Source organism: Trachinotus anak, unplaced genomic scaffold (genome assembly GCF_046630095.1).
Source record: "Trachinotus anak isolate AG129_WGS33_773 ecotype Australia unplaced genomic scaffold, CSIRO_AGI_Tana_v1 ptg000008l, whole genome shotgun sequence".
Lineage (NCBI taxonomy): Eukaryota > Metazoa > Chordata > Actinopteri > Carangiformes > Carangidae > Trachinotus > Trachinotus anak.
The window spans coordinates 8,251,706-8,265,703 of NW_027273859.1; the positions used below are offsets into that span (position 1 = coordinate 8,251,706).

At 40.6% G+C, this 13,998-nt stretch overlaps 1 protein-coding gene across 4 annotated transcripts; it reads right to left on the bottom strand.

Annotated features, from left to right (window-relative positions):
* Window positions 1-151: 151 nt before the first annotated feature.
* On the bottom strand, window positions 152-13,720 carry ulk1a (unc-51 like autophagy activating kinase 1a). 4 transcript variants are annotated; one of them, XM_071482303.1, is made up of 28 exons: window positions 13,692-13,709; window positions 13,201-13,484; window positions 13,017-13,109; window positions 12,887-12,928; window positions 11,673-11,705; window positions 11,526-11,562; window positions 9,630-9,803; window positions 9,414-9,487; window positions 9,217-9,318; window positions 8,141-8,199; window positions 6,895-6,977; window positions 6,755-6,805; window positions 6,566-6,654; window positions 6,262-6,418; window positions 6,066-6,126; window positions 5,715-5,804; window positions 5,380-5,505; window positions 5,155-5,294; window positions 4,558-4,655; window positions 4,181-4,308; window positions 3,822-3,937; window positions 3,294-3,419; window positions 2,628-2,782; window positions 2,334-2,509; window positions 2,132-2,250; window positions 1,713-1,870; window positions 1,460-1,595; window positions 153-1,307 (listed from the first exon to the last, which is right to left on the bottom strand). In XM_071482303.1, exons 2-28 carry the CDS (start codon window positions 13,288-13,290, stop codon window positions 1,264-1,266), a joined length of 2,757 nt encoding a protein of 918 aa, XP_071338404.1. In that variant the 5' UTR covers window positions 13,291-13,484; window positions 13,692-13,709; the 3' UTR covers window positions 153-1,263. The 4 variants fall into 4 exon arrangements, with proteins under 4 accessions (XP_071338406.1, XP_071338404.1, XP_071338403.1 ...); XM_071482302.1 differs by having other exon boundaries at window positions 13,571-13,709; XM_071482305.1 differs by having other exon boundaries at window positions 152-1,307; window positions 2,334-2,506; window positions 13,201-13,720.
* Between the last annotated feature and the right edge of the window lie 278 nt (window positions 13,721-13,998).

Below are 13,998 nucleotides of genomic sequence, written 5' to 3' on the forward strand. Positions count from 1 at the left end.
GTCTCCAGGAAGCGGTAACGCCAAGAAACAATGGCGTCATCTACAATTTATTATCCGATAAATTTTAATTTTCATGAATCGTAAGTTGTTAATCAGGTGTTATACAGCGAAGACATACTGATTTAGCAAACAAACTGAAACAGACCTGAAGGGAACCCATAGTTTTAACAATAAATATTATTTATTTTCATCACACAGTGTGTAACAACTCATTTTGGCAAATTTGACCAACAGTGATAACATACAAGTAGAAAATGCAATTTTATAAATTCTAACAAACTTTCACAAAATATTGTCTATGTAATTGTAACAAACTAGTGTACTATCCACAGACTGTATATAAAAAGGTACTATCGGGCAAAAATGATGTACAAATTAATTCACAAATTAACAAATTAACTTTTGACATGAATCCAAACTTACACCTCTAAACCCAAAATAAGTTGAAAAATAAAACTAATGTGAACACATACACACAAACAGCAGATAAACATAAGAAATGTGGCATGCAGTTGTCACTTAAAGTGACGCTACTGAGTACATAGTCAGGGTAAGGTTGAATCAGCTGTTGTAAAACTAAAATCTCATTCAAATGTAAAAAAAAACACACACAAAAAAAAAAAAACATACTTATTGCACTCTATGATGACTATAAGACAATTATTCTGTATGAGGTGAAAATATAATCTTATTACTTTTCCAGCTACCACGATGCTGTGATGAAAAATGTACAAAAAAAACGCAGGCACAGTTTCACTAACATGGCTACACACTGGCAATATTTGGTCATCTCATTCAGAATATTGTGACTCCTGTTGGCCGGAGAACTTTTACTGTATGGGCTACATAACACAAGCACAGACAAAAAAAACCAAATAATCTTTGCTTCAAGTACAACAATCAGTTAAAATCTGTTATTATTTTATCTGATAATTCTATGTGCAAAACACAAAACAACACACTAACATATACAGTATGTAAAGAAACAAAACAAATACTGACAGAAATTGATCTTATCAAAGTATTCAAACAATCATAACACAATCTGTCCTCAAAAACATGTATAAAACAGGGCTTCCAGTCTTTTCTGTGCATTTATGTAAAGATTACAGACTGGGTGGTAGGATAAGAGCAGATGCTCCAGTGGTCATTTCCCTTAAGAAAGATCAAAGTGCTTGTGTGTACTGACAGTCTAGGAGGGGAGATGGACGAGTCAAGATAATCCAGTAGCTGTAAGTGCAGTTGTAGAGCTCTTGGATACTGTTAAGACTGCAGAGCAGAAAGGCGTCGCTCAATACACTGCTTACCTGAGAACACAACAGAGATTGAAAAATTTAGATCAGAATAACACCTCGTTAAGACCTAAGCAAGATCACATGGGAAACCCAGTCATAAGTGGTTTGATTCTGGCATTTAAGCAACTGTCTTGTGATTTGTGTGTCATAGTGCTGCCACATACATTTGTCTATGCTGTCAATGTCCTTTTGCTCTGTGATGATACGGGACAGACCCTCCATCAGCAGAAGGGCTCTACGGTAGCGCTGGATGGATGCTGTGCCATAGTGGAACATTTCATCTAAAGCAGCAGACTGTACCTTAATGCAATAAAAACACACACATTAAGGCTAAGATAAAGATGCATACTGTATATATACTTTATACAAGGTGATTTGGAGTGAATATCAACATCTCCTGCTGTGAGATGAGCTCACCATGTGCACAGTGTGGTTGTAGATGAGCTTCTCTGCTGTGAGTACATTGAAGCGGTCCATAAGCTTCTGTTTGTCAAGCAAGAAGGTCTGCAGTCGATTGTTGAGGGAGCGACAGCATATTACACAGTTCTTGTACAATTCATTCAGCTTCCTGATGACTGCACAAAGGAAATAGAGTATGCAAAGAGACTGTATTATTATATTAAATATGAACTCACCATTGTCATCAACATGGAGTGCCAATTCTCACTCTGTCAGACCACCACAGCAGAAACACCTGGATAGGTTAAACTGCTCTCTGCAATTTTAATTCTTTAAATTTTTTATACTAAGACATCCAAAAGCACCTTTTAAGTCTTTAGTTTTAAAGTCTAAAATAGGAGTGCTTGATAATCAAAACTAGAAGTCACTGGTCTCACCTTGTTTGACTGTAGCAGAGGGAACGAGTCTGCCTTGTTTGATATTCTCTTTAGCAGTGTGCAGGGCTGATGACAGAAACTCTTCAGCCTTCATGTACAACACTAACTGCTCTGCATAACTGGAATGTGCACATAAGAAAGAGAAGTCATTTCCACAAAGGCTTGTGAAGGAAGAGAGCTACTGTCCAATGCTGCCTCTTACCTCCATTCTTTACTCAGAAGGCTAATCTGATCCGTCACCAAGCTCTGCTCTAGAAAGGAAACATCAGGACTGCTGATGGCATCCAGCCCTGGGTCTTTAGAAGACGCCAATTCCATGACACAGTGGACAAAAGCCAAGGTGAAACGCAGGTCACTCAGGGTGTCTGTGTGAGCCTGCTGTGAAAAGCAGCAATAAAATACTGTTAATACCAAAACTGTTCATGAGGAATCTGAATTTTTCTGTTTTAGGTTCACCTGCAAATGTACACAAATGCCTATGAGTATTTATGTGTACCTCCATCAGTGTATCTTCAGCAAGCTCTGGAGGGTGAAACACCAGACTGCTGTGCGGAGTAGCATCCATGGCCTCAGTCTCACTGTTTCTACGGCTTCCTTTCTGGAGAAGGCGACTATTAAGCAGCCACGTTGAGTGAATGTAGCTGGGGGAGCCTGCATTTGAGATGAAGACAGGTTAACTCTGAACATCTGAAATTTAGAGTGATCAAAAGAGAACGGGGTTAACATAACACGTTAGGACTACAATAGTCAGTTGACTACTTATAATGCATTTTATTATCATTTATATTTTAAAAACAATGTAATGGCCCGGTGTAATAGCAGACTCTAACTTCAGTGTGAAAAATCACAGATTCCTCCTTTACCTGACCAATCCCCACATGGTTTATCTCAAATTTTATGTGGTTAACAAAGACGTTCAGTACTTGTGTTGCACTTTAGACGTTCTAATTTAATAATTCCACATTATTAACTTGCAAAAGTGGTCTAAATGAACCCAAACTGCAGAACACAGCGCATAATAAAAATCCAGCCTGATTGGATCACTCATAAATGCACTTAATTAGAGGACTTCTAACAAACGTCCTACAACACAAGCTAAAATCATGGTTAAAAATGAACGCCCTAAACAGTAAGTCAATATTCAGTGTAGCAGAACATCTACCTGAGAGCATCCTCGATACCATGGTGTCAGGAGGAGTGTTTCCTTTGGATGGAGAACCTATAGTGAAGACTGCAAGCGGTGGGCTGTCTGCACACTGAAAGCCTCTACTACAACCAGTAGGTGGAGCTGTAGGAACGAACACGGAGAGTCAAATGGCTAAGACGTCCCTGGAAAATGTAGTCCAGTTGAACCACAGCCATGTAAATACCATGGCCATGATCACTGCAGTAGGTACGTCAAAATAGGTGCTTTGTAACTCATGCAAACATAGAGTAATACTTGTCCTCGTCCTCAATTATGTGTGTGTTTATTTCTCAGTATGTCTTGATTTGATTATTACTTGAAGCCTTTCCTTTGCATGACTTAAGAGTTTAGAAACCTAACTATACTTGGCTATGAAACATTTACCCTATGTTTTCTAATCTGCCACTACAACAACAGCTACATAGTCTTAAATACTGCCATACAAACATAAACACTATCAGTTGAAATAGGACTGCCCTTGTTTTATGTACTACTTCGTACTACCTGTTATATCCATGCTTTTCTCACAGTTGAGGACTTCGTCACTTCCCTCTTCAAACAGGTGAGCTCCAACAGCCGCCTTCAGTAGCATGTCAGACAGCCTGCCCGTGCTCAGCGATCTGGACATTCGATACAGCCACAGACACCATCATGAGCATTTAATAATTTATCAGATAGCATACCATCAATACTGTGTGACATCTCTGGGTGGTAGATGGCAGGGTTTCACATAAGCAACAATCTCAATTATATGTGGATTGTTGATTCACATTCCACTCCCTGCCTTATGTTGCTGCAGGATGTTATTATATTATCAGATAACAGCAATTGCTATGTTCATAGTAATATAATAATGTTCTGACCTTTTAAAAGGACCCTTTTTATTGGCAGATTCCCCTCTGTGGTTGGTCTGGGAAGCAGGAGATGGGCTGAGGGATTGCAGGTCTGGGACTGTCCTGATTCGGTTTGACATTCTTGACTGAACCTTCTGCTGGAAAACAAAGGAGAGTTGAGAGCCATTTGGTTATACTCTGTTATAACTCTTTGCCCTCATACAGAGTCTAAAGAATTAGTCACCAGTCACTTTTTCAGAAGAGACATGAAACAAAATAGTGCCAGCTAATGTGCTGTGTGTGTTGTGAGACAAAAAATGTCAGTGACTGTCTGGCATGATGGTGTGTAGATGACAAAATATTTATTTTTGTAATAATATAATAAAACAGATGTTTTAGAAGCTGACCTTAGGACTGGAGGTGTCCTGCATGCCAGGGGAGCCAGTGAGTCCAGTTCTTGTGCTGAGCGGGGGAGTCTGCTCTGAGGTCTTTGGGGTAGTTCCCACTACAATACAGAGGATTATAACTATTTAATAAGAAGCAAAAACCTTTGGTGAATTGGACCTGTTTATAAAGTCAGTTTTCGCTGGAACACTTTCTCAAAACCAGAGCACTCAATGCCAACAACAAAGAATGAAACAAGCCGAGGCGTGCTCTCTGGGTGTTGTCAAAAGGCCTAAATAAAAGTAGATGAGTCAGGCACAGTGAAAGTGGGTACAGAAAAAGCCAAAGATCAATACGTCACCACAAAACAACTCTGGGAATGTACTTAACATGACATTCAGACGGTGGAATTTTTGTTAACACCCAAGTGGCCCAAGTGGCCAGCAACAAGTGACATTGCACTGACAAATTCCCATGTAGTGTGTTAAGATGTAGCAGTGTGACAAGGATAGCTGCTGTAAAGGATTTTAAAAAAAAGGTGATTAAGATGCTTTAAAAAAAAAAGGTGATTAAGATGCTTAAAAAAAAAAAAAAAAAAAAAAGGTGATTAAGATGCCTACCTAGTGGGGAGCACAGTTGTGGCTGGGCACCTCCAGCTGCCAGCCTTGGGGAGTTGAGAACGTATGCAGGACCTGGAGCTCTACAGCCTCCACACTGTGGGGAACTTCCACTGCTGCTGCCTACACAGCACAGTGTGGCCCTGAATGATGTGAGACACAGTTAGACACAGGCAGAAGAGAATAATAACACACTAAGGTGGAGACGGGGCTGAGATAAACACATGCCTGGTGGAGCCGTGCAAGCCAACAGGTTGCAGGTTCTGTTCCATACGCTGGTAGTTTTGGATCTGTGTTGGCACAGGAATGGGCACAGAGCGGCTGCACTTACGGCCAACAAATTCAAGGGGCTTGCTGTGTGGACAGAAGAGGAGGCCAAGGTATTAGACAGAGGAACAAGCAGTTAGGAATGTTCCTTATGATTTTATAAATTAGAGGAAAATATTAATTAAAGTTATTAAAAGTCTCATTAAATAGATATACTACACATACGGTTATCATCTATTTTTGAACACCTTCCTCTTCAAGCCACCAAAATCTAAACCTGCCTGTCTCTCTCTTACCTAACAGGCTTGGAGGGAGAGTGTAGGAGGGGAGAGGGTGGAGGTGTCTTTCCTGCAGGCCCGGGACCTCTCTCAGCTACTAGTGAGCTCCTGGAGAGAGCATAAAAATATATATATGTTTGCTCTTGTAAATCTATGTGATGTATCGGACATAATTATGCATTAGCTCCTGTAAAAAAAAAAAAAAGCAATCATTGCCTGATAGTGAGACACTGACAAGATATTGTGCATTCCTATCAGTGACAAATGACAAGAGTTGAAGTTTAGATCTTTGAATTTTTTTTTTTTTTTTTTTTTTTACTGATGTTTATTAATGATATTTATGTTGCTTTTACATGACAAACAACTCACCCACTGTATATAAGGCAACTTTCAATTGGTGACCCAACATCCACTTCACATGTGTACTCACCTACATAGCAGTAGAAATAGAAATAGTCAGACTTCAACAAATAAATAAGCGTGTAATAGGCTGATGTGAGGAAAAGACGCACAATATTAAAGATCCAGATATCCACAGAGTGAGAGTGAAGCTCAGAGGTCTTACTGGGAAACTGGGCAGGCACCATGACATAGTCCTCTGTGTAAGATGAGGTGTTCCTACTGTCTTGATTGGCTATTTCTTTCAGCAGGAAGCCCGCGGTGTTTTGTGTGGGGGAGTACTGCGCTTTGGGCTGGAGTCGGTGCATCTCTCCGTCGGAATGCTAAGAGAGAATTACCATAAAGGACTGTTTGATCAGATTTAACTATGAGAAGTTACAGGAAAACAGATACACAATGGGGATTTATTTTACAAGACATTTACACCTCATATGCTATGTATTTCAGTCCAAGAAGAGAAAGGTACGTACTTGAGGTGAGGCCAGATGGGATGTGGTGGAGCTGCTAGAAGAACTGCCCGAGCCTGAGCTGGGATAGGAGAGCATGGGAGCTGGAGAGCCTGACAAAAATGTGCTTCTGTTAGGACCCTGGCTATAAGCCCAGACACTGATACATAGATAGACAGACAGATACTGACACAAACGAGAAAGAGTACATACATTTCTTTGTAGATGAGCTCGTCTCCAGGAAAGGATGGTGGAAAAACTCATCTGTACATGTAAAGATTTAGATGTAATGATGAAACTTTTTAAAATCAAATTATGAAAAGGGTTCTGAATGTTAAAAGGCAGGGGCTTACCAAAGCTGATCCGTTCTTTGTAGTTTCGCTGCAGCAGCCCCAACAGTAGGTGTCTTAGGTTACTCGAGGTCTCCTTAGGGATGCTGGGAAAATACAAAGGTTTCTTTTTTTAGATTAACTTTGATTTATAACACTGCTATTGATATAAATCATGGTAAAATCAAAACACTGAGTAAGAGACACAAAGATGTATGAGAGTAATAAACCCAAGAAAAAAAAAGTGGCATGTGAGTGGTTTATTCTCTGCATGTTCACTGTATTTGCATTTTGTTGCTGATGTTTGTGGTCTTAAAAGAAATAATATGTAGGTCAGTTGTGTTTCATAAGCTCAGAGTGAGCTGTGAAATGTGTGATTTTTTTAATCTAATTTACAGCTTCAGTGCAAAACCTCAGGGCATCATGACACCCAGAGTCAGTGCAGACTGGGAGTGTGTATGTGTGTGTTCATGTCTGTGTTGAGCTATGTGGGTCATGTGGAAAATGATAGCCGTGCAGACCACTAACTGGCAGCTCGGAGCTGGTTATATATAGAATGACAAGAAAACAACAAACCAAGCCTCCTCACACACAAACAGGGCCTGACTTATCACCTGACTTTATCACAACAAAAGATAAGCATGGCCATGAGCCATACGTGGGCTGGCAAAGTACACCATGAAAACAACGGGCAAACAATCCATAAATCCCTTTGAACATTTTCCATGTCCGACTTCTGAACATCAAAAATTGTAAACAGCCAGCAGAACTGATTGTAATGGCCGAAACATAGAGTTCCACATTACAAATGGACCACATCTCACATGGAGACATATATCATAGACAGGACACTACATTTGTAGTGTAGCATTGCACATTTGTTGGACTTTCAGTTGTGTGAGTGGCCGATCGAGAACCTTCTGGATGATCTGTGCCGTCAGGTGTCTGTATCAGTTTCTTCCACACTGGCACTATTTTTAGTAGCGGTATGAAACTTGCGGATTTATTGAGTGCTAATGTGAGTGCATGCGTCTGTGTTTTGTAAAGCAGCCACGTGCACACTGAACGTCATTCACAGAATTCACACAAATGTATGTATGGGTACAAGGCAGATTAATGCCAGTCATCCATCAGCAAACTGAGCGCAGGGAAGACAGATCTCTCTGTAATGCCTGTTTACACGCCTCTCCTACCATCTTCCTGTGCATACTGAGCGTGTACAACATATATGTATGTGGGTTGTTGGGAGGTCATGCAGAGGTGCACTCACCTGGGTAACAGGGTCCTGTTACTTTCATAAAAGAAACGGAGCTCCTGGGGTGTGCTGGCCTGTACAAACACACACAGAGTTCAACACGAAAATGACCATGTGCACATATTAGCATACACAAATGAAAGCAGCTGCACCCTTACAAACAAGCATTTGAATAATTGATAGTGAAATGTTTGACTATTTATTTTCATCATAGCAATTATAAAAAAACAGTTCTGCCAAAGTGCAAATAATCTAAACACAAACAATATGTGAGTGTTTGATGGCTCCACTCAGGACAAAGTGGAATGCTGGGAGATGCCAGCTAAGCCAGCTAAGTAAACATCATCATCAACATCATCATCATAAGCTAACTTCACACTGACCCTTGGACTTATCTCCACTCACTGACCTGCCTGGCAAAAAATAGAAGTCAATCTTCCCCCTCATTCTCATGGAAAATGCATTCAAAGAAACCGCAACATAAATAACCTCTCAACAGGTACAAAAGGCCATGTAACAGAATGTTCTTCTCTCGCTGCTAACACGTGGGACTAAAAAGGGATTTCTGGAAAAAAAAAACATTAGCACATGTCTATACATATAGAGGTAATCTGCAAATACCAGTTCAACATTTTCATCTGAGCTGCTGCGTGAACATGAGTAGAAAGTGACAGCAAGCCTTGTGAAACATTATTTACTCTGGGTTCAGAGAAATGGCTCACAGCCATTTCCGCACGCCCCCCCCCCTCTTCAAATCTGTAAACAAGGCTCTTTCCTAACAAGTAGTCAAGCTGTTCCCACATTTTCCAGCTAACAACACAGGATATCAGGGAGAGTGACAAGCAGCAGGCAGGTGCTTTTCAATGCTTGTGGATCATATCGTTTCTCTGTGTTGTGAAAGGGGCGTATCATGTGCAGCTTTCTGTTGACAACCCTTTCTAGGAATTAAAGCACAACAATTTCATGAGTATCTGCACTTACGTAAGGGGCCGCTGCAAAAATTTGTTGGTGAATTGCTAAATCTATTTATCTAAACATCTAAAGTGATGGGATGTCACAGTTTTTTTGTATCTGCATGTGTGCGTGCTCACGTGAAATGGTGCCTTTCCAGTCAGACACTGGTACACAATGGTGCCTATGCTCCACAGATCAGCCTTGGCATCATAGTTCTGGGACATGATGACCTCAGGAGCCTGTGTCCAGACAAACACAGCTTACAGATTAGAGGCGTGGTGACATGACTCCATGCTGGCACAGAAAACCAGAGTATTAGACCTTTAATACTCACCATGTACATGGGAGAGCCACACAGCGTGGCTGCCATAGTGTTTGTCTGGAGATGACGTGCAAACCCAAAGTCAGCTAGAGGATGAGAGAAAGAGCAGTTTGCGTGTGTGTGCACTAACTGGGGGTGAGAAATGAACTCACTCTACCATCTTCCCTAAACCAATGCATTTTCACAGACATACAGGTCTTCTAATACTCTGCTTGTTGAAGTCATTACCTATCTTAATGCAGGTATTGGTGGAACTGGACCTGCGCCCCTCTGGGTGGCAGAGCAGGATGTTCTGGGGTTTGAGGTCTCTGTGGAGGATGCCTTTGCTCTGCAGGACCTTCATGGCCTGAGCTATCTGCTGCAGGAATACACGGATGGTGTCCTCACTTAACGTGCCCTTAGCTGTGGGTGAGAGGGATGAAACACATGAGATGATACACGAGGAAGTCAGCATGGCAGTATGTAGAGGGTTTATCATATGGCAGGGTTTGTAGATACATGTGACGAGGTGAAGAAAGGCATTTATTCCCTATGTGTCATCCTGGTTGAAGTAACTGTAGTGATGCAACTTACTATCATTTTAATAATCATTTTATTATCATTATTTAATGGAATAAATTCTTTATTATCAATAGAATATAAAAAATAATGACATGTGCCCATCAGGAAAGTTACCAAAGCCAAATGTACATGTTACCAACTGGTAGACTTGGTTAAAAGGTTAATGTAGCGTACTGACATGCCATTTACCAGTTTATGTCTATTGCACATCAAAGATCTTACAAGTGATGAAAGTGACCAACCAATTAGTTGATCAATTTTCATGAACTGGTACTATTTTTGACAAACTGATTAATCATTTAAGTCACTTTTTAAGCATATCAAAATATTTACATAAATATTTACTGGCATCAGCTTTGCAAAGGTGAATATTTTTGGTCTTTTTTATGATACTGAACTATATTTTTTTGAATTTTGAACTCTTGGTCAAACAAAACAAACAATTTGAGTTTGTCAACTTGGGCTTTGGAAAATTATAATTTTCACAATTTTCTCACATTTTAATAATTAACAGGGAAAATAATCTACAATGTTTGTTAGTTGCGGCCCTTGATCTCACTTAAAAATTAGATTTGATTGGTTTGTTCTCACACTCTCGCCATAAACTCCACTATGATGTAAGGTGGAGATGCATCAACGTCACTGCCGTCATACTTTGTGCTGGAGAATTTTGTTTATGATGAGGCTCCATTTGGAAATTAACGTGAACACCACCTGCCAGGCTGGTGACCCCCTCCTGCAGGGGACAGCCAGTATTTCAAGTTGCAGTGTTTTTCCACCGGAGCACAGGGGATAAGTGAGTGACAGATGGGTGAGGTCATGTGGGTGCTCTGTGAACCTTGCCAAGTGTGACTGAGTGTTGTGCTGCAAATAGCTGGATGTGCCTTCTTGGCAGGGACATAGAATAGGCCAGTCTACAAAATAAGAGACGCTAGCATGACCATCACTCCACATCAGCATTTAAATAGACACATTGACACCAACGAGATATTTTTAGCTTCAGAAAAATCTACCAAATACACTCAGCTGCGTCATCATATTTTGAAAAAGGGTTTGAAACTTGAGGCAGGGTGAATTTTCAGTGTGACACAAGATATGCGAAAGCCAGTGAGATGAAAATAAAAGCTGGGAGGTTTTTTTTAGCTGTATATTTTGTACTAGTTTCTACATAATCTCTAGTTAAAACATAGAAAAATCACGTCAAGTCAAGATGAGGGTTTTAAATTTATCTGGGTTAAGTACTCAGGAGTATTAGAGATAGTTTACCCACTGACCTGTTGAAACCTTAAACCTGAATTCTGTCGTTGTGCTGGCAAAATCCTATTATTCCTTCAAAACACTGAAAAAGCTTAGCCAAGCCTCTTAAAAGCCACACTACCCCACCAGTGCAGCAAGCCGCTCCAAATATGTTTACAACTAACAAACTGTGAGACTGACACTCTCTCGCAACAGTGAGGAGTGGTGTCAATGTCCCTCTTTATGCTTTGACCACAGGTGAAAAGGAAAATTTACTGTAGTGAGATGTGAGCTATATTAAACTGTAATGTGATACAGCAGACTTACAGTGAAGGTACTCTGCCAGGTCACCTCCATTGCAGTACTGAAAAGACAAGGAAGACAAGCCTCAATGGAAGCACAATGCTGCCTAATTAGTGAATGGGATTTGCATGAAAAAACAGAGCAGCCATTAACAGTTCAAACACAACTAACCTCCATGACAAGATACACGCATCCTCCCATTTCCTGCAGATGAGATGAAAAAAAATACAAATTTATTGGCTGAAATACATTAATGCCAAGTAGTAAACTCATTGATAACTGATTTGATGAATGGTAATAAATGTATCACATTTATTTCATGTAGAGAAGTAGGGAATTATGACTTATACTGACGATATATCAGACTTTGTTTTGGCCCGTCACCAGCAGTGCTTCTAGAAATCCTGGGCCCTCTGACAACAGCTACCTCAGGGGCCTGAAACCGTGCCCTGTCATGACCCCTGCCAAACTTTGAGCCTTTTAAGTCACCCAGGAGCCTTCCCTAATTTGACGCCCTGTGTGTCACCATTGGAAAAAGTCACAGAGCAGCGAGGTGAGACGGGGTGGGGGTAGTTTAGGGTGTCAGTCCCACCTGTCTTGAATGGAAAGGGGGGGGGGTGTTGAATCTTGTTTGTCTTTTACATCACCAAGTTAAAGTTAGTAAACTCTGTCTATCACAGCGAGTGTATTTACCACTGGTACTATTGTATCAAACACCTCGATACGTATAACAGAGAGCACACATTGCTCAGATACCAGGTGAATGAACACATCACTGTCTCAATCTAAAGTCATTATCCTTGCATGTTGTTGCGTGCCTGCTGGGAGACGAGGCTCTGCTTTAAAAGCCATTGTTTAGCCTGCTACACCCTGCCATCTGTCAGAAACACTGACCCCATGTGTGGCTGTCTGGCAGGTGTCAGTAAGGTGAGAAGAGGAAAACACACACACACACACACACACACACACACACACACACACACACGCAAACTCACATCCAAGCAAATGGTTAATATCCTGAGTGATGTGTGACTTGTATTATAGTTGAATGATGTTTGTGCTCAATGGGATACAGTAGCGAAATCAATATTAAGTTCAGACCGTCAAGATATTCAGTTATGTGCCTGGTTTTCATACTTTTAGAATGATCCATTTAACATAAACTACAGCTGCATTCAGGTCACTGAGGCCCGCTAGCTCTGGGAAAAACTACAATATCCAACAGCCATATCTGCATCACATAAGCAAATGACGTTTTATGCATCCAACATGTCAACATTTGCAACATGTGGCTGCAAAGTCTACACCATTGCATGTGTATTGCTCTTAGGATAGGTGTGTGTGTGTGAGAGAGAGAGAGAGAGAGAGAGAATGCCAACCATTACCTGATAGTCAAGTAGTCTAACAATGTTTTCATGTTTGAGTTCCTAGAGGAGGTAGGATAAAACATTTAGTTGAAGGTACACAGAGGAACCGGCGCAGAATGTGCGTCAATATTCAAAAAGTGATCATCACCTTTAATATTTTGATTTCTTTACCAAGCAAAGACTGGGACTTGGCCAAGTTTTTCTTATTGATACATTTCACAGCAACCTCCCAGTCACGTCTCTGAAAAGGTTCATACAAAAATTAGAGCTTTACATAGAGCATATCAACGCTGACCAGACAAATCCAGATTTGTCTCGGATATAAAGGTTACCTCTTTATGTCTGCCTTTGAACACAACTGCAAAGGCACCGTGGCCAATCAGGTCTTTCCTGTTGAACTCAAACTTCCCAACAGACTCCATGGATAATAAAAAATAAACGCGTTGAAGTATCCGGGCAGGTTCAGGAGGCAGATTTTCCAACAGAAACAGACGTACAGTCCCACGACACGTCCCTTACGCCGGTAAATCCCATGTCACTGATTATAAAATACTGTCTTCACACGGGACATGGTTCACAGTCGAAGAAAAATATCGATGACAACATTACGAAGTTTCTGTAAACACAACAAGTTAAAACAACGTGCGCAGGACAAAAAAAAAACTGTGTGCAAACAAAATAAAAGCGACCCGCTGTGCTTACTTAACAATGACAAGGAGTCTGTGTCGCTTCTCTAGAGCTCTCACAAGTAAAAAGTGACAGAAGTGCAGTTAAACTCTGTTTGTATTTAGAAAGTGTGCTCAGATGTTGTGATCTTCCTCACCTTTCTACCCATCTGCTGCAGTTATTCATATCTCACGGCGAGCATGCGCAAAACAGACCGGCAGACGGTTGACGGTGGCGCCTTCAGGGACACCTCGTAAACTCACCATTCAATGTCTTAATTTGGCTAACATTTATTTTTAAATCTATATCAAGAAAGATTCATTTTCTAAAATTAGTGTCATGGTGGCTGTTGCTATGTCTGACCCTTTTAATACTGTCAATAGTCAAAAATATATGTACTATGTACAAACACTACAATTGAACACAGATCACAAAAATATTCCGAAATTGCTCAAAATACCATC